Source organism: Aquarana catesbeiana, linkage group LG09 (genome assembly GCF_042186555.1).
Source record: "Aquarana catesbeiana isolate 2022-GZ linkage group LG09, ASM4218655v1, whole genome shotgun sequence".
Taxonomy (NCBI): domain Eukaryota; kingdom Metazoa; phylum Chordata; class Amphibia; order Anura; family Ranidae; genus Aquarana; species Aquarana catesbeiana.
Window position 1 is genome coordinate 217436856 of NC_133332.1, and position 20173 is coordinate 217457028.

Consider the following 20173-nt stretch of genomic DNA (forward strand, 5'->3'; position numbering starts at 1 on the left):
CATGGTAATATGCACAGACCTAAAATGTAGGCTAAATATAATATTCATTCTATAAAGCTTGGCTTTGGATTAGGGAAGTTTGTCAATCTGTAAAGCTGTCGGTGAGAATAGTTGCTGTTTTGAGAACGTATTGTTAAGGTTAGAAGCTGGTTGTGTGAGTATGGCTGGTCATCAAGTCTGTAAACATTGCACAGGAGAAATGGCAGTGTGTTATTTGAGCATGCTCAGGAGAGGCCTGTAGGGGGAGGTGGTTGATGATCTAATTCATTGCAATCCTAAGGAATAAAGGGAAAAAAAGGCCAGGCATGATTTTAATGACAGAGCAGAAGACTTCAGGGACTGCTTGACTAGGCCAAAGCCTGTGTTTTCACACCTGGGGACATTGGTGCTCTCTCTTTTGCTGTATCCTTTTGTACAAGGCTTCAAGGCCTGGCTGGAAACAGTTTTGTTAGGCCAAGACTGTTGATTTGATCACAGCTCCTGATTCTTAGGAGCCAACATATGTAAGTGTGGTGCGTGCGTTTTTTTGTGTGATACCTCTGTGGAATCAAGCAATTATCATAATCATCTGCATTTAATGTGCCTAGACTTGCTTGCAGTTGGCTGTGAAGACTGGAAAGGAGACCAAGTTCTGTAGCATAATCTGAATTTCATGTTGTACATGGAGCCTTATAGATTGATCAGAGCCTTGCCCCCAACTGTTTTTGAGATGTCTTTGACACATCTGTTTTAAGAACCTGCTTTTCATTATTTACCTAGTAGTTTTTATATGAAGGTATTTTATTTTTGTCATTCAGTGCTTGTGTTGCATTGATTAAACCTGCTTTGTCTACATCTGAGAGGCACAAGCGATTAAGTAGACATCCTTGTGAAATTTTGATGGTTTAAACAACTGTTTTTAAAAGCCCATGCCTTCAGATTGAGAGTGGCCATAGATGAGCTAGTGTTTCAGAAGATTTCAACTAACTGAACAAATGCAACATACTCTGTATAAAACACTGATTGCTTCTTGGATTTGGAAATAATGGTAAAATCTAATTTTCCAAAATTGTCTGCCTTCGGATGTTCTCAGGGAATTGTAGTAATACAGAATATATATATATTTTTTTTTTAACTGAAGTCTAAAAGGTGTCTGCTGCTATTCAAAGTGCCATAAGCAACTTTAACCGATCAGGATAAAGTTATACACTTTTTCCAGCAGTTTACGTTCTTCATCAATATAAAATAATTACTTGGTGCAACACATGGTCACTGGTTTAAGAAAACTTTGCTTCTAGAGAAGTGTTTTACCTGTAGAAGCAACTAACCTTATCATATGTTTCCATGCACATTAGGTTGTTTAGAGGCAGAAAAAAAAAACCTTTTGGTTTTCGTATTTTTGAGTTTTTTTTAGGCTGGAAAAAAAAAATGCTAAAGGCTCCTAAACGCTAGTACAAAAAAAAAAGTTTTCTCCCAGTATGCAGGGACCCTAAGGCTGCTTTCACACTGGGGCGTCGACGGTAAAGCGCCACTATTTTTATCATTGCTTTACCGTAATTTTTGCAGAGGTTTTCGGCCGCTAGTGGGTCGCTTTTAACCCCCGCTAGTGGCCGAAAAAGGATTAAAACGACCTGCAAAGCGCCATTTATTTCAATGGGCAGGAGCGTTTCGAAGATGCTGCTTTCAGGAGTTTTTTTAACGTCCTGCCAGCGCATCACCTCAATGTGAAAGCACTTTCACACTGAGACTGTTGTTGTTTTTTTACAAGCTTACATATACAACCATTTTTTTATCCATCTCAATTTTTTTTTTTCTTGTTACACTGTTATATTGGGGTATCTATCTTATGCGTGGAGAGAAACATCTCATCACATCAACTTCTCCAGTTTTGTATGCTGATCTATTGTGAACTTCATGTAGATGTAAAAACCACAAACTGTATAGTCCAGCTGCAACCAAACTTATTTATGTATTTATTTTTTTGACAATGTCCTTGTGACACACTTTCTGTCCTTCCTTGTCCAGTTGTCTGAGGTTCACAGACAGCAGTAAAAACCTTAGAGGTTTTAAGATTGCCCTACTCTATTCAAAAGTTCAAAAGAAATCCAATGTTGAGCTTTCATGCAATTATCATTCTTTGAAGAGCAATGTATTTTGGATAAAACTGAAATGAATGCCTGAATTTATGGTGTTGACAACTTTCTATCATTCCCTGTGCTACAGCACTCATATTAAAGTGGAGTTAGACCCAAAAGTGGAAGCTTCCGAAAGGCTTCACTGCCGGTTTTCCTAGCGATGAATGGCAGCGGCAGCACCCGACAGGCGACCCGAAAATCGGCTGGGGTGCTGACGTCGCGGGCTCCCTGGACAGGTAAGTGTCCATATATTAAAAGTCAGCAGTTGCAGTATTTGTACTGCTGACTTTTTTTTTTTTTTTCCCCCCAGGCAGAACTCCTCTTTAAGTAAAGCAGAATACAAACAGTCTAACATTGTGAACATCCCAATAGGAGCAGAAGCACAAAGATGACCTTAGTTGACTGTCCTCATCTAATCAGCAGGTTAATGGTAAAGGGGTAATGCCCCTGTATTCCATAACTTTAAGGTCTTGGCATTTGATGTGTTGAACACAAACGTCCACTGTGTTAAGACTCGATTGATTGTGGTAGGTGACCCACAATCAATCTATTAATGGATATGCACCTTTCTCTAGTGCCCAACAATACAGGACTATTGTGGTGCATTGGGGATACAAATGTGATTACTTATCTTGGGGCAATTATAGCCAATGCCTTGGGGTTCATTCACTTGCCAATGCCCTGCGCTGTGTTAGGGTGATATTCAAAATTAACAACACTGCAATGTAATCATGATTCATTAGCACAAAGATGTGTTGTAAAAAGGCCCGTAGCCTCCCTGGCGGTATGATTGTCAGATTTTTGCGTCTTAAAGCGGTACAATTATTTTGCATAGAAATTTGGCGTTTTATATTGTAGGCCTGTAATTCTTAACAATAACACACTTATATCTGTCCACCAAGAGTCTAGTAGATATCCCGGGTATGATGAAGTTTGAAACACAAAATCATAAATTATAATAAAATAAGTAACTATAAATAATTATAAAAAATAATATAATAATAAAATTAATTTCCCCACGATTCACTATCTCTCAATTCTGCAAGTGTTCTAATTTATTATTGCTGTTTTCTAGCTGGTCTAAAACCACTTTTGACGTAAAGGGACACTTTTTGGTTGCTATGGACATTCTCAAGTTTCTAGGCAGAGAGAACAGTGTATAGAATATAAAACTGCATGCAGGGCATTGGACAAAGCACTGGGGACAAAAGGGATGTGAAATAATTTCATACAGTAATGTAATCTGTAAGATTACAGTGTACTGTATGTATTATGATTTTTCACTTTTTTGAATTTGCCCCTGTGCGTCGCAGGGAACAGAGCCCGGCACACAGAGGCTTCGGGCGGAGGACAGAGCCCGCAGACACAGTGGGGGGACATCGCAGGATCCTTAGGACCAGGTAAGTATACCGCACCAGGATCCTGAGATATAATCCCGAGTGTGGCTCGGAGCTACTGCTAATGGTGCTGAAATTTAATCCCGAGAGCCACACTCGGGAAAACCGCCAGGGAGGTTAAAGTCTTAGCAATGGAGTATGTATGTGTGTGTGTGTATGTGTAGATATAGATATATAGATATAGAGATATAGATATAGAGATATAGATATAGATATATAGATATAGATATATATATCTATATATCTATATATAGATATATATATCTACTCTTGCTACCTTCAGGCGATCCCTGAAAACTCATCTCTTCAGGAAAGCCTATCACGTCTCCAACTAATCTCCTACCACTTCCATCAGCTCATTCCCCACAGTTACAACCTTTTGTACCACCTGCCCCACCCTATTGGATTATAAGCTCTTCTGAGCAGGGCCCTCTTAATCCTCTTGTATTTTATTGTATTGTAACTGTATTTCCTTTTTATTTTGTAAAGTGCTGCGTAAACAGTTGGCGCTATATAAATCTATATAATATGTGTGTGTGGTCAGCTTCTCAATCTGAATGAAATATCTTTAAGCAGCCACTAAAAATATGTGAATGTGTAATTAGGGAGTTTCTCAGTTCTATAACGGACCCGGACCCCTTGACTTCTCAGAATGAATATTGTCAGATCAGCTCTGTAACTGACCCTTCGATTCCTTGATATGAGTGTTATCAGATCAGGGCCATAAGCGATCCTTTAATATCTCAGTATAATTGTCAGATCCGGTCTGTTATGGACACTTCGATTTCCTGGTACGAGTGTTGTCAGAAAGTTCTATAATTGACCCTTCAGTTTCTTGTCAGATAAGTGCTGTCATTGATCTTTCAATTTTTTTTTACCTGTCAGAACAGTTCGGTACCTGACCCTTGGATTAGGTCTGTAAATAACCCTTTGATTTTCCTATATGAGCGTTGCCATATTGTTGTATAGCTAAGGAGGCTGAGAAAGGACCATATCTCTTAACTTCATCCTCTTATAACTTCCAATAGTTTAGAAGCCAAAACAGTCTTCTAAGAAACTGGGGCCAAATTTGCCTCATAGGGTAAAAATAAAACCCACCAGTTAATACTGTATACATTTTCAGAGAAGAAAAAAACTTTCCACAGTAATTACAATTGTGGGTACCTTTTTAGGGATAACAACATTGGTATAATTAATGATAGTGATGGGCATGTTGCAATTATAAAGTTTTTTCTTAAATTATCTTGATGAAACACTTTGATGAGAATCAGATTATTGCTCCATCCTGTTTTCTATTTTCTCTGAAGTCTTCAGCCCATTTAGTTTCCTGATCAGTACTGTCTGCTCTGGTTTTGTTGTCTGTGCTAATGACCCTAGTGGACTTTAGATTTTACTCTTTGTATTTGTTCTGGCTTCTTGGTTTAGTTGTAGGATACTTTGGGTTAAATTGTGTCAGCATGTCGCTGAATTATGTGATACAAGCTAGCAGCCTACTCTGTCTAGCATTGTCTTAATGTGACTTCCTCTACACATTGTGTCAGAGCACGAGGCAGCACTGAAGGAAAGGCTCCATGCTTACAGCTTGCATTTTGTGTCCCTGATTCCCTCCACTTCAAGATTTAGAACGGCAGGCCACCTCTGAGCTGTTCTTTGACCATGGAAGCCCGTTGTGAGCCTTGAGTTGTAGCCAGCAAGTACAGAAGGTCTGCTAACGCTTCGTTCAGTGGGAGGAAGGTAGTGAGGACTCTTATTGTGAAAGCAGACGGTGTTCTGCAGTTGGCTTTTGTTGGGTCTGAGCTGTCAGCAGACATATTTGCTGGGTGGGGGTTGGGCTGACCCACAAAGCAGCTTATACTGGCCCTTTGGAAAGGAATTAGTGTAGGATTTTTGCTTTTGGGGGGGTGAATAAAAGTCTTGCTTTACAAAATAAAGTTAAGATAAGCTATTTTTATTTGTTGCTGTCAGCTGCAGCAGTATGTTGAGGAAGGCTAGGTAATGTGTGTACAGACTATGACATTTGAATATGTATGTAGTGTTCAGGCTTGGAGGGTAGACTTATAAACTTGTTTCATGTTTTGTACAATGCAGATGATGGTAATTTTCATCCTTCTTTTGATAAATGGCCAGGTTTTTTCCTGTACGCATCCATGTATAACATGTGGTTGTTGGGTCTTTTTTTTTTTATTTGTATTTTTAAGTCACAGAAGTATAAGAGAGCTCTGCTCATTGGGGACAAGGCTTAAGGTGCTCAGTAATGATTGGTTAGGTTAGAGGGTTTTTATTTATTTTTTATGTGGGGATATGTCCAATAAACAGTTATGTGTTTTTTTTTTTTTTTTTTTTACCTTAATGCAGAAAAACCTTCACCCCTTACAACCACTTTAAAGTATTTGTGAACAGAAAGCAATGCAAAGAGAACAGGATACTGTTTAACATAAGTACATGGTACAACAGGCGCATATTAGGTATATGAAATGTTGGGGTAACGCACATTTTAATATAGTTGTAAAACCCAGGGCTCGGTCTCACCTGCCTGCACTAAACAGGCTGTTTTTAGTGTGCAGGCTTGTGACTACTGTGTCAGGGGAGTGCCTGGTGATAAAATGCATGGCACTATTGACTAAACTTTATTGCAACCGTTTTTATGTGCCCTGGTGTTATATGAACAAGCCCTGATAATAGTGAAAAAAAAAAAAAAAAAAACAGACATATTCTTTGTTCTGTGTTGGACTAACAATGATCTATGACTTCAGTTGGTTTGTAAATTAAGAGATTTGTAGATTAGCTATTGTAGGGAGAGCTCTCTCCTTCCCCAGTGTATTGTTTTCAGATAATCAGTGAATTCCAAGAAATGCATTGGGCCAAGCAGAGTGTCCATATCTAATAAGTAAATATGGCTACCCCCATGTATATATTTAATTTAAATTATTTAGAGGAAATGTTTTATTCTGGCTTCCTGTAAAAATGCTAGTTGTCTGATTGTGTTTGGCTTCAGTACCTGATTCACTGACCTGAAACAAAGGGGTTTTAAAGGCAGTTTTTTTTATCTTAATGCCTTCTATGCATTAAGATAAAAACACTTCTGTGTGCAGCAGCCTCCCCTAACACTTACCTGAGGTCCCTCTTTGTCCAGCGATGTCCACGAGTGTCTCAGCTATCCGAGACTATCCTTCCTGATTGGTTGAGACACAGCAGCGGTGCGCTTGGCACCTTGTGGAGAGCCTGAGCCAACCCCTCCACAGCCAATCGCTCCAGTGAGTGCTGGAGGGGAAAGCAGAGGGCCACTGCCTGACAGTCACCACTCTCTGCTCAGAATGGAGGGGGAGAACGGAGTGATCAGCGGTGTCAGTTCTCACTACTGAACTGGTGGGGGACAGATGCAGTATCGATCTGATGCTGGATCAACCTAGGTGAGTATTAATGTTCACTTTTATTTCCAAAGCCATGCTTCTCTGGCCAAAGATCAGACATGGTCATAGGGAGGTCAGCAGTGGAAGCCTTCATATGTCCTTATTACAAATTCCTTTAGTGTAAGTCATGCCCTGCTGCATGCTTCTATCAGGTCAGTGACTCACATGGAGGCTACTAGGAGTTTAAGATGGACTCCAGCAATGGCAGCTTCTGTACATTATCATGACAGGTATCCATTCCAAAAACAAGTTCTATAAAGAGATCTTTGGCTTAACATGAAAGAGCTCAACATTATATCAGGGACTAATATTTTGCCCGGGCATTTTAAAGATAGATATTTATTTAATATTCTCATTCTACTGGCAAAAATGTCAGCGCCTATGAACACAATCAAAAATTACTTTGTGTTGCTTTTCTAACTTACATTAGTAAACACAGCTGTGATACTATCTAGAAGATACCTGAAAAACTAGACTTGATAGGTCCAGACGATTGATTATGAGAAAAAAAAATGGGGTTGCCCATTGCAACTGGTTAACCTTCATCTTTTACTGCAAGCTTGCTGCTTAACTGCATTATAAACATGAAACGGGTTGTTATGGAAAAGAACAGAGCTATTTTTTATACAGTTTGAGAATTATTTTAGGGAACTATAACCTGCAGAGTAAAATTTATTGTGCATCTTTAATGTTTTTACAAATCCATGACTGTACAAGTGTTGGTATAGCTAAATTAGAGGGACATAACTATACAGATTCAGAACACGTTATTCCCAAAGGAAGTTACTATACGTGAAAAGGGCAGGTGAAAACCAAGCAGATTCGAACCTAGTTTTAAATGTATGAGAAAATCTCCAGCACCTCTAATCCAGGCTTTTTTTTTTTTTTTTTTTTTTTTAATTATTTTAATATTTTTTTTCTTTTTCATTTGCAGCGTGTAAACGCAGGCAAGGCGGAGTCCCGGAAGGATTTGCTGAAAGATATTACCAACAATAAGGAAGACGGTAGGTGGTCATCCATCTCATTAGTTCTTATGGCCCATTGAAATCACAGAAATAGATATGTAGTCAGATTGAGCTAACAACCTTCATTTTCCTGTTACAGCAGTTGTGCAGTGTGCCTGAAAGGAAATATGCAGTCCAATAGACATCAAAGTTAGAACCAGTGCACTTAGCGTAACGGTAATTGGTAACAGACCTGGTAACAGCCCCCTCTCTTCGTCTGCCATACAAGTTTAAGGCAAGACCATACATGATGCAAATTTCTTTCCTGCAACCTCTTGCAGAGCCATTGTCTTCTCCTGGCAATAATCGCAAGTGAAATTTGGCAGGCTGGTTGTACCAAAGTTGATCAATTGATCAAATTGGTACATTCAGCCTGTCCATACGCAGTTCAAATCTCAGCCGGTTCCTGTTGGAGATTCGAACGGTTTATGGCCAGCATAAGTACTTGTAGTAAGAGGTGTGGGTGTTGCTCTGCAGTGTGAGGGCAGGAAAAAAGCAGAAAAAGATTTCCAGTTACAAATTATAGTATGTGGTTTCCAGGTCTTGGAGATAAAAATGTGCAAGAATACAACTTGTTTTTGTATTTCAAGGTTAAACTAAAAAGCCCCATGAGTCTTTGACTTAAAGCCTGTGGCTGAGTCAGAGGCACAGGCTGATGTCACAACCTTTAAGGTCTCTGCTGGAAGCCAGAACACAGTGCAGTATGCTGTATGTAGCCTCGGCTACATACAGTTTACACAGCACATCCAGCGACCTCGCATATTAGTGAGGGACATAGTTCGTTTGGGCCAGTTTGGCTCAAATGAATGATTTAAAGTGTATCAAAGCTGGAGTTAAGCTTTAACGTTTTGGGCTGGTTATCAGTTTTCTGTGTGTTTAAGAATACCTAAACCTCTATCTTTTTTGTGATTCACAAAGATCTGTGAATTATTGAACTACAAGTTCTGTCTGTCACAGCAGCAGATAGACTTTTAGTTCTCAATGGAATAATTGTAGTCCATTGCCACTTCTCTAGCAGAAAGCCCATACTTTGATACAGGCAGGGAGCAAGGAAGAGTCTGCAGGAGCCTGGCATTGCAACCATTACCTTTTGCTCGTGGATTCTAAGTTTTCAGGCTTGTAAAAAAAAAAAAAATACTAAATGCACATTTTTTTTCCTTGCAAAAATATGCGCATTTATTATTTACTAAGTGAACTTAGCCTTTAAAGCATATATATTTTTTTGTGCATCACAATGATTGCTTATTTCAGTAAACTTTGTTCCTGTTTATTGCACATTATGTTACAAAACCATTGCATTGCGAACAGGCTGCATTAAAAAACAATGGCTTCCTAAACGCAAGTTGAATTTGCCTGCAGTAAAGCACATTCATTTCTATGTCTGTTTAATTGACTTATCAGCCTGGAGTTCTGTATTAAGCATGTTACCTTATCTTGGAGTACAGAATCAAAATTGGCTTTGTGAAACAGTAATGTTTGTATAACAACATGCCAGAAGAAGAAATCTAACCACATTGTTATACTTTTGATTTGGATGTAGTGGGAAAGAGTTGGAACCTCTGTCAGGTGTTATCGCCATTGGAAAGATTCCCCTTCCCAGTGCTTGTACAAGCAGTAGATCTTGTCAATCAAAACCTATACAACAATAAATATATTTATTTTGAATGGTAGAGAAGGGTTATAGGCTCTGTCTCTAAGCTTTTGTTCCTTTTGGGAAATGTGGTCACCAGGACAGGAAGTGAAATCTCCCCAAAGGATACTCAGAAGTTAAACCAGGCAGAAGTTCAAGTTCTACCCCACGCTATCCACAAAAAAAAAAAAAAAAGTTTTGACTGGTGGGGCACTATACTAATGAAATGGATTGATTGGGGCTGAAGTTCCAACTGGAGCTGCAATTAGACCGTACACTTTAAAGTCCCTTTTGACCAGTGTCAAACTTGCTAAGTATTGTTTTAGAAAGTATTAACTGCTTGCAGGCCAGTCTTCCCTGATGAGTGAATAACATTGATTGTTTTCTAGTAGCTGATGCCATGGCCGGAGATGAAAATTCGCCGGAGCGAGTCATTGATTCAAAAGGCTCTTGCGACAAGAGTGACTCAAAGGAGCACACACAAGATAACACCAATAATCCACATCCGGACTCAAATTACAAAACGTGTTGGGTGGCAGAAAACGGGATCTGTGAACGGGACACAGGAGACATCCGGCAACAGCACCCTTTGAAAGTTAACCCCACACAGACTTCAGTAGTAGGGAGCAACGGGTACATATTAAACAAATCTGTTGGCCTTCAGCAGCCTTTACGGACTTCTGGTTCCCCGCTGAGCGGGCATGCCGCAAAGACTTTGCCCGGAGCATCTAACAAAGCTAAGGCAGCCGCCAGTGCACATGTACCCCCGTCCCTTTCTCCAACACCACCACAAGCGGGTGATCAGGTCCGAGATGACAGCCCAAGCTCAACAGACTCACCTGCCCCAGACTTGAAAATACACAGAGCACGGAAAACCCTACCGAAGACTGGCTGCAGTTCGGTAAGACTTAGAAGAGTTGGAGTCATTTTTGCATAATTGCATCAACATAGAATGTTGGGTTATAACTAAATAGGCATTTGAATTATTATATTTTTTTTAACGTGTCAAAGGATTTGTAATTCAGCCAAATTAGAAATTCATACGTTCTGTCCCACTGCACAGTCGCAGAATGATGCCACTATTACATGTTTCAGCTTTACAGTTTTCTGTCTTTTATCTCCTCATTGGACAGTGTGATTTATCTCCTTGTTGGACAGTGTGATGATGCTGCATTGTCGAGAGGTGAAATGGGAAGCTGCACACCTAAGTTAGAAAACAGTTGTCACAAGACAACTTTGGCTGGGCAAAGCTTAAAAATCATTTAGAAGGTGAAGCTGTTCACATATATGTATTTCAACTGTACATTTGGCTGGAGTGCCACTTTAATACCACTAAAATATCAAATGAGGTATAAGTAAAAAGTGTTAGGCCTCTTTCAGACGAACGATCCGTTCAGGTCCGCCTGTCAGTTTTTTAGGCGGACCTGAACGGACCCTCCATAGATCTCTATGGAGCGTCGAATGTCAGCGGTGACATGTCCGCTGACATCCGACCCGCTCTGATCCGAAAAAGTGTAGCAGAGGAAAAACCTACTTTTCCATCCGTGATCGGATCGGGTGACGACGGACTCTACGGTCCTTCGTCATCTGATCCCCCATAGGGGAGAGCGGCGCTCTGAAAGGTTCGTCGCTGCACAGTGTGCAGAGACAGACCTGTCATCTTCCTGCTGAGCAAGCGGATGTTCACGGGGCGGATCATCATGGATCCGTCCAGTATGAAAGAGCCCTAACAATGTTAAAGCTAGTTTTCCAAATTCACCATTTTTATATGTGTATAAAAGTTAGTTTTACTAAACTTTAGTTATCTGCCCCTCCTTATATCCTTATAAGACACACACAGATAGCCACAAATGTGATTACATATTTCTTTAAATGGTGTTTCTACCTTTTCTCCTTTTAAACGTGTGATCTCTCTCTTTGCAGCACAGCCTGGGAGTAGGCAGAGCTGAGGCACAGTGCATTGCATGTCCTGTGATGCATCCGATCCGCCTAGGGGATGGGGCACATGCTGGACTTCATCTTAAATGACAAGGAAGGCAGGGCTTATACATAATGTAACGTCTAAAGGGGATGTCACGTGATGTGCTGTAGATTTAGCTCAACCCCCAACTTTGTCCATGCTGCTAGGATGAAAGCTGCGATCATACAGTGTTTCAGTGTTTGATACCTTTAATCATATTGTGTTGCTTTGCAGCCTGAAATGGAGAGTCTCACTTTGTTTTATCCAGCTGCATTTACTCTTGCAACTTACCATCCACGTGAAAGATAAAACGCCAACAAAAAATAAAAATCAAAAACAGAATCGCTGAGTTGGGAAAAGGATCCCCCCTCCTAAAAATGACTAGTAAACTCTATCGGGTGTTGCTAATCACCTTATCAATGGCACACAAAGCCATTTGACTTTCAATTGTAATCAGCTGTGGTAATTTTGGTTTGCTCAGCACGAAAAGAGCTTTCCTGGAGCATTTCAGTCCCTGGTAGTGCAACTGAAGCAAACATTCAACTACGGGGTGGCAAGGCACTGTGAAAAGATCTCTGGGATAACGTTGTGGACAGGCACAAGTCAAGAGATGGATACAAAAGAAATTCCAAAGGTTTTATCAATGCATAGAAGCACAGTGAAGCCTATTATTAAGAAGTGGAAGGTATTTGATAGAACACTGACCCTCCCTGGATCAGGACGTTGCTCCAAACTGAATGGAAGAGCCAGGAGGAAACTGGCCAGAGGGCCTACCAAGAGGCCTACAGCAACTCCGAAGCAGTTGCAGGAATTTATGATAAAGAGTGGTCATTGTGTGCATGTGACAACAATATCACAAATTCTCCACAACTGGGGCTTGTATGGGAGGGTTGCAAAAAATAAAATAAGCCTTTCCTCAAAAAAGCCCACATGCAGTCACAACTGAGCTTTGCCAAAACATAACTTGAAGATTCTGAGGCCACATGGAAAAAGGTGTTATGGTCAGATGAGACTAAAATTGAATTATTTGGCCTCAACACCTTATGGTATGTCTGGCGGAATTCCAATACAGCTCACCATCCAATAAACACCATTCCTACAGTAAAGCATTGAGGTGATAATATCCTGTTATGGGGTTTTTTTCTCTACATCAGGGACTGGAGCACTTGTAAGGATAGAAGGAAAAATGTATGAGGCAATATGCTGTCAAATTCTTGAGGGAAATCTGCTGCCCTCTGCCAGAAAAATGTCAATGGGAAGGAGGTTTCCCTTACAACATGACAATGGGTAGTTCTGCAAAGAAGAGTGGGCAAATATTGCAAAGTCTAGATGAGCAAACTTAGTAGAGACGTATCCTAACAGACTAAAGGCTGTAAGCAAAATGTGGTCAAACAAAATACTGACACAAGAGGGTGATCCTTTTTCCAACTCGGTGATTCTGTTTTTTAAACTTTACATTTTTTCTCTGACATGTTGGTGTTATATCTTTCACTTGGATGTTTTAAGTTGCTCTGAGTAAATATAGCTGGATAAAAAAAAACTGCCGGTCTTCATTTTAGGCTGCAAAGCAGCAAAATGTGATTATTTTAAAGATTCTTTTCTATACATACACACAGTATGACCAACTAGGTCAGCTGTGTATAGTAATAAATGGCTTACTTAGCTAAATGGGTAGCATGCCCAATAGATGTGGCAGCGGCTAAGCTGTACAATCACAGACTGCAGCGGGGGCAGAGACAAGGGGGAGCTCTGGCAAAAGGCACGAATAACCAGGATTTTTGCACTGCACATAAAGCAAATGCTTTATTGGCTAAGTGAGTATGCATTCTATTTTATACAGCATGTAATGACCGTTTTGAATCATTTGGGTGTAATGACACTTTAAGGCCTCATGCACACGGGATGTTAAAATAACGTTATGTAAACGCCGGTAGCTCTGCAGTGATTTTTTAAAAACTTTTTTAAGCTTTTTTCAACGTTTTTGCAATAGCGTTTTTTTAGCGTTTTTTTTTTTTTTTCTTCAATGGATCAAAAACGTTAAACGTTGGTGAGCAACGTTTTTAAGCGTTTATCAGCGTTAGAGCGTTTTTACAGCTGAAAAACGTCTCTCAGAACCCACTGGTCCTGGGTTTTTTTTTACGGCTTAAAAACCCCTATGCCATTTGCAGCTCAAAAACGCCTAGGTGGGCATGAAGTCATAGACCAGGGCAATGCAATTAGCGGACCTCCAGCTATTGCAAAACTACAAGTCACATCATGCCTCTGCCTCTGGGTGTCATGCTTGTGGCTGTCAGAGTCTTGCTATGCCTCATGGGAATTGTAGTTCTGCAACCGCTGGAGGCCCGCTAATTGCATATCCCTGCCATAGACTAACATAGACAGATATTTTTAAGCTGCAAAAAACGCTTAAAAAAGCGGCTATAAAAACGTCCGTGTGCATTAGGCCTAAATTGTCAATGCCACCAAAATGTATCTTTAATTTTTTTGTAGTTCCAGCTAAGTTGAATCTCAGGCTAGAGTCTTGCACTTTTTTGGGACTTAACCGCTTTACTACTGCAGTATGCCTTTAAACAGGGGATGGGTGGATGGTTATTTACCCATTTGTCATTTATACCTTTGATCATATAGCTGCCAGTCCTGCTAATCACTGTGATGACTACACACAGTGACCACATGCTAGTGTTTACATGGTTGATCTCTCCCCTTCTCCTTAAAACAGAGAAAGGAGAGAAACCATAGTCATTTTTGTATTTGAATGAGAAATTAATGCTGCAGATCCATTCATTCATTTCCATTACCCTTTCAACTCCCTCTTTCCTACACAGCTGATCTCCAGTCTCTTTGTATGTGATATGTATATTAACCCCTTACGTTATTGTAGTAACTTTCACACAAGAAAAAAAAATGTTAAAAAATCCCAATAATATATTTTGGCCTAAATTTATTAAGAAATTAGATTTAAAAAAAACAATATTGGATATGTTTTAGAACAAAAAGTAAAAAATACCGCTTTTTTTTGTTAAATAAAAAACCAGTGGTGATCAAATACCACCAAAATATAGCTCTATTTGTGTGAAAAAAAAGGTATAAAGTTCATTTGCGTACAGTGTTGCATGACCGTGCAATTACCAATCAAAGTAGGGAAGTGCAGAATAGCAAAAATGGCCTGGTCATGAAGGGGCTAAAACCTTCTGGAACTTAAGTGGTTAATATGGTGAAATCGCACCATTATGGAAGGAGCAGAGACACTAATATGGGGAAATCACACTATTGTGGGTGGACAGGAGATGCAAACTGCTGCATGGAAAGCCTGCCAGTGGAGTCTCTAAAGAATGAAACCAATTAAGCTATTAAAGTGGACTTTAGTCAGAAAACGAAGTCCTGCTAGATCACTTCAGGCTGGCCCCTTTTGCAGGTATAGCTACAGTGAGAGGAAAAGGGTATTTGATCCCCTGCTGATTTTGTACACTTGCCTACTGACAAAGAAATGATGAGTCTATAATTTTAATAGTAGGTTTATTTTAACAATGAGAGACAGAATAACTAAAACATCCAGAAAAACGCTTTTCTAAAAAGTTATAATTTGAGTTGCATTTTAATGTGCGAAGTCAGTATTTGACCCCTTTGCAAAATATGACTTGGTACTTGGTAGCAAAACCCTTGTGGGCAATTAGAGGTCAGACGTTTCTTGTAGTTGGCCACCAGGTGTGCACATATCTCAGGAAGGATTTTGTCCCACTCCTCTTTGCAGATACTCTCCAGGCCATTAAGGTTTTGAGACTGATGTTTGGTAACTCAAACCTGCAGCTCCCTACACATTTCCCAAATCGCCTTTCAGGACAGCACCTGTAGGGAACGCAGCTCTTTCTACTTTAAAATCCCCCCTCTTCCACCATGGCCTCAGTTATTGTGTTTCCTCGGCCATGGTGGAAGCGCTGCAGAGAACTAAGTGGGGGGCTTACCCCCTAGGTGTTTTTCTTAGGTGATCATCCCAGCAAACCCCCGCACCCCTGGAGCCTCCGGCCTTTACAGCTCAGGGGAGCAACGACCTGCAGAAAGGGCCAGGTCTATGTGCCCGGGGGGCATGGGTTTTGGTTCGCTGGTGGCCAGGCAGGGACCCCGTAGGCGGGACTTCCTGTGAGGGCATGCCGGCAGTGGTTCTGGCCACATGGAAGGCAAAGGTCAGGGGGCAGGTCTTTCAGCCCTCGGAGCGTGAGGATGCTGGAACCCGCAAGTTTAAAAACAGGTGGTTCTCTAGTACTCCGCTACACTCTACCAGATGGAGGTGAGATCAGTGGAAGAAGGTCGCTGCAAGCATCGGCCAGGCCCAGGTAAGAGGTGTACAGTGGTGCCCCTATCTTACCTAATTAAGCTGTATATTTGTGTATCGGCTGCCCTTCCCTTAGGGGGGAGCCTGTGACTGCACAGGCCCAGAGGTGACGGCGCTCGGGCCTTGCAGTCTGGACAGGGGGTCTGTCGGGGGTGGCTAGTCTAGTGCACTTTTGGGGGTCCCTATTTTCTTTCCCTGGTTGTCTTAGGTGGGGATTGTCTCACTTGAGGTTATATATGTAGATCTCCCTGCAGATTGGGTAATGTATGGTCTTGTGTGTTTCTGTATGTTTGTGTGTTTTTTAGGTCATAACATCAGCAAAAGAAATGTAAAGATCTGTTCTCCTCTGTGAGAGAACTTACGAACACTTTGAGTTCAGTTAGGTCCTCGTTAGTCAAAAACCTAGCAGCCCATACAGACACCCAGCAAAGCACGCTGTCCAGTCCCCTGCCATCCACCTCTAAGGCGGCAGAGGTTAGTGACTCAGAGGAAGAGGGAGCAAGTACTCTTCTTTCCCTCAAGGGTTCAGACAAGGAAGAAGATGATAGTAAAACATCCAGATACAAACTATCATTAGAGGAGGTAGATGATCTCCTTAAAGCTATCTATACGACCCTCGAAATCCAGGAGGAGAAGATAAAACTATAAAGGATAAAGCATAAAGGGCACGTGGAGGCTGGGACTATGAGAATAGAGAATAGTGCTTTCCACTCATCTTGAAAGCTGTGAAATATATGCCTGACGCATCTATAGAATTAGTCAAAATGTCCGAGATCCTCAGCATTAGTCAATTAAGCTAGGCGGGCTATTTGGCTAAAAACTTGGACAGGGGATTTGGTATCCAAGATTAAGTTGTGCGGGATACCCTTTTCGGGCGACCTTTCTTTTTGACCCGGAGGCAGTTTTGGATAGAACTGCCGACAGAAAGAAAGCCTTCCCCTCTAAGAAAAAACAGTCTCCTAAGAAGTATTTTCCTGCTGTCCCCTAGTCCCAGAGAGGTAGAGACCAGGACCAGAAGAACAGGTGGTCCTCTCAGAGGGGCAATGAAGGGGCGTGTACTCTTCAGGCCCCTGTATCAGCCCGCCAAAAGTAAGTGACAATCTCATCCCAGTGGGAGGAAGGTTATTTTCTTTCCTCCCACCATGGGAAAGAACAACCTCAAGCCCTTTCATCAAAAACCTCATCACTCATGGTTACAGCCTGGCGTTCTTGGAGACCCCTCCAAGCAGATATTGCGTCCCCAGTCTTCCAAGGCTCAAAGACGAAGCTTCCGCAATGACAAACCTCCTTCAGGATCTGATACAGCAGGAAGTCATTATCCAAGTCCCCAGGGATCAGGAAGGGCGGGGTTTCTACTCGCACATTTTCCTGGTGAAGAAGCCTTCTGGAAAATATCAGCTGATCCTAAATCTAAAGATTTTGAACAAGTCAATACAGTACAAACACTTTTGGTTGGACACAATTTATTCAGTAACAAAGCTGTTGTCCCCAAGGTGTTTTATGGCGGCTCTGGATCTGAGGGACCCTTATCTACACGTTCCAATAGCCCAGGCTTCTCAGAAATTTCTCAGACTCCATGTCAACCTGGGAAATTCTGTGTGGCATCTTCAATTCAGAGCTCTACCCTTCGGAATGTCATCCTCCCCAGGGTATTCACAAAAGTGATGGCAGAAGCTCTTGAGCCGCTGAAATAAAGGGGGCTTTCGATCGTCCTTTACCTAGACAATCTGTTACTCTTTGCAGATTCCAAGGGTCAGGTGACACCTACAGGAGACTCGGGCTTACCTAAGAAGCTTAGGGTGGCTCCTAAATTTGGAGAAGTCCAATTTGGTTCCAGCATAGGAAGTGCGTTTTTTGGGGTACACAATAAACTTCGTAATTCAGAAGAGTTTTCTCTCACAGGAGAAGGTAGAAAAAGTTCAGTCTGCTGTAAAGCATATCCAACCTCTCAGTGACAGTGCGGACAGCGATGGCAGTCTTGGGGCTGCTCACCGCATCTATACCTGCCATTCTGCCAGATTGCTACGTCTTTTCATTGTACGCAGGAAATAGAACTACCCACTTTTTCTTCAGCCCCAGCCAATCATTTTACCTCACTGCAAGACTATCAGATGCATATTAACAGCTAGCTATAAACTAAGTATTGCATTTACATTTCAGGTTGCTGCAATACCATGCCTGCCATACACCCACATGTGTACTGAGGCAGGAAGTCTCAAAATTTAACAGATAAAGTATTAACAAAGGTCAAACACATGCTGCATCCCTCCTCACCTTTAGAATATTCTAAATAATACAGCAGACACATGCTCAGAAAGAAGGCTCAACATCACTATTTCTTTAGTAAACAAGGTGGATATCAATCAATAACTTTTTATTTTTTAAATCTGATTTTTTTATTTTTAGCAAATTTATTTTAATAATAAAATAAACCACTATGTAAACTGTTGGCGCTATATAAATCCTGTATAATAATAATAAATTGCTTTTGGAGTAAAAATCTATCTAAAGATAGTTTTCTATTTAACCACTTTAAGACCAGCCTCGTTTTGGATTTTAGGTGTTTACATGTTTAAAACAGGTTTTTCTGCTAGAAAATTACTTAGAACCCCCAAACATTATATATGGTTTTTCTTCTAACACCCTAGAGAATACAATGGCGGTCATTGCAATACTTTTTTTTGCACCGTATTTGCGCAGCGGTCTTATAAGCGCACTTTTTTTGGAAAAAATTCACTTTTTTGAATAAAAAAATAAAACAACAGTAAAGTTATCCCAATTTTTTTTTTATATTGTGAAATATAATGTTACGCCGAGTAAATTGATACCCAACATGTCATGCTTGAAAATTGCGCCCGCTCGTGGAATGGCGTCAAACTTTTACCCTCAAAAATCTCCATAGGCGACGTTTAAAAAATTCTACAGGTTGCATATTTTGCGCTACAGAGGAGGTCTAGGGCTAGAATTATTGCTCTCGCTCTACCGGTCGCGGCGATACCTCACATGTGTGGTTTGACCACTGTTTTCATATGCGGGCACTACTCGCGTATGCGTTCGCTTCTGCGCGCGAGCTCGTCAGGACAGGGGGGTTTTTAAAATTTTTTTTTTTATTATTTATTTTACAATATTTTATTTATTTTTACACTTTAAAAAAAAAAAAAAAATTGTGTCACTTTTATTTCTATTACAAGGAATGTAAACATCCCTTGTAATAGAAAAAAGCATGGCAGGACCTCTTAAATATGAGATCTGGGGTCAAAAAGACCTCAGATCTCATATTTACACTAAAATGCAATAAAAAAAAAAAAAAGTCATTTAGAAAAATGACATTTGAAAAAATATGCCTTTAAGAGGCGTGGACGGAAGTGACGTTTTGACGTCGCTTCCGCCCAGCAGTGTCATGGAGACGAGTGAGCGCCATCTTGGCCTCACTCATCTCTATACACACCATGGCAGAGGACGCGATCGCCTCCGCCACTACCGACGGCTCCGGTAAGCGGCGGAGGGCACCGGATCGCGGCGGGAGGGGGGGGGGGGCACTCTCCCGCCACCGATAAAAGTGATCTCGCGGCGAATCTGCCGCAGGGACCACTTTTATCTGAAAGCCGGCCGCCGCACGAAAACGGGGATACCGGGGTTATGGCAGCTAGCTGCTGCCATAACGATATCCCCGTTCAAACTTAGGACGTATATAGTCGTGCGGCGGTCGGGAAGTGGTTAAGATACCTTAATAATTTAGTTTATTCGGCATTAAATGGAGCTTAGTTATATAGCATGAGGCTGCATATACTGCAATATTTACATTTTTGGTAAACTCATTCAGTGAATCCAAGCTCTGCAAGCTGAGAACATGCACTGCATTGATACATTCACACAATTTCACAGTAACCATGAGATAAACCAAAGTTCAGGAATATTCCTTTATCCCATTGGTTCGCAAATCTATGTACACTACAAACTGTATGATTGGATCGGTTCTGATATTGCTGTTTTAGTAACCTGACAGCTTATTTTTCTAAATAGGAAAACTTAAATTTGTTTGCAAATATTAAAGATTCTAACTACCAGTGAGAATAAGTCCTTACATTTAAAAAGCATGGCAGCGCCTGTTAACGGGCATTCACTCACCTGCTGCCGCCACATCCCTCATCTTGTTGTGTCACTGCCACATCACCAGCTGTCTCATTAAAGTGAATGGGACTGTTGGTGAGTCAACAGCGGGTCAAAGAAGGATCCCCTGCAGGACAGCCTTTTTACTAGTGATTTAAATCAAATTCACCCTGTTAGTAACTGAATGGAAGGAAACCCAACCACAATTTTCTGACTCC

The 20173-nt window shown here is 41.0% G+C and overlaps 1 protein-coding gene across 17 annotated transcripts in view; it reads left to right on the top strand.

Annotated features, from left to right (window-relative positions):
* Window positions 1-20173, top strand: part of EHMT1 (euchromatic histone lysine methyltransferase 1) — a 259917-nt gene that overhangs the window by 61088 nt on the left and 178656 nt on the right. For 7 of the 17 annotated variants that reach the window (XM_073599700.1, XM_073599703.1, XM_073599717.1 and 4 more), the window contains exons 2-3: window positions 7856-7925; window positions 9945-10456. In XM_073599700.1, coding sequence (XP_073455801.1) covers window positions 7856-7925; window positions 9945-10456 — 582 coding nt within the window. Of the gene's footprint in view, window positions 1-334; window positions 504-4959; window positions 5246-7855; window positions 7926-9944; window positions 10457-20173 lie in introns of those variants that run through there. The other 10 variants (XM_073599701.1, XM_073599708.1, XM_073599706.1 and 7 more) reach the window with 7 other exon arrangements.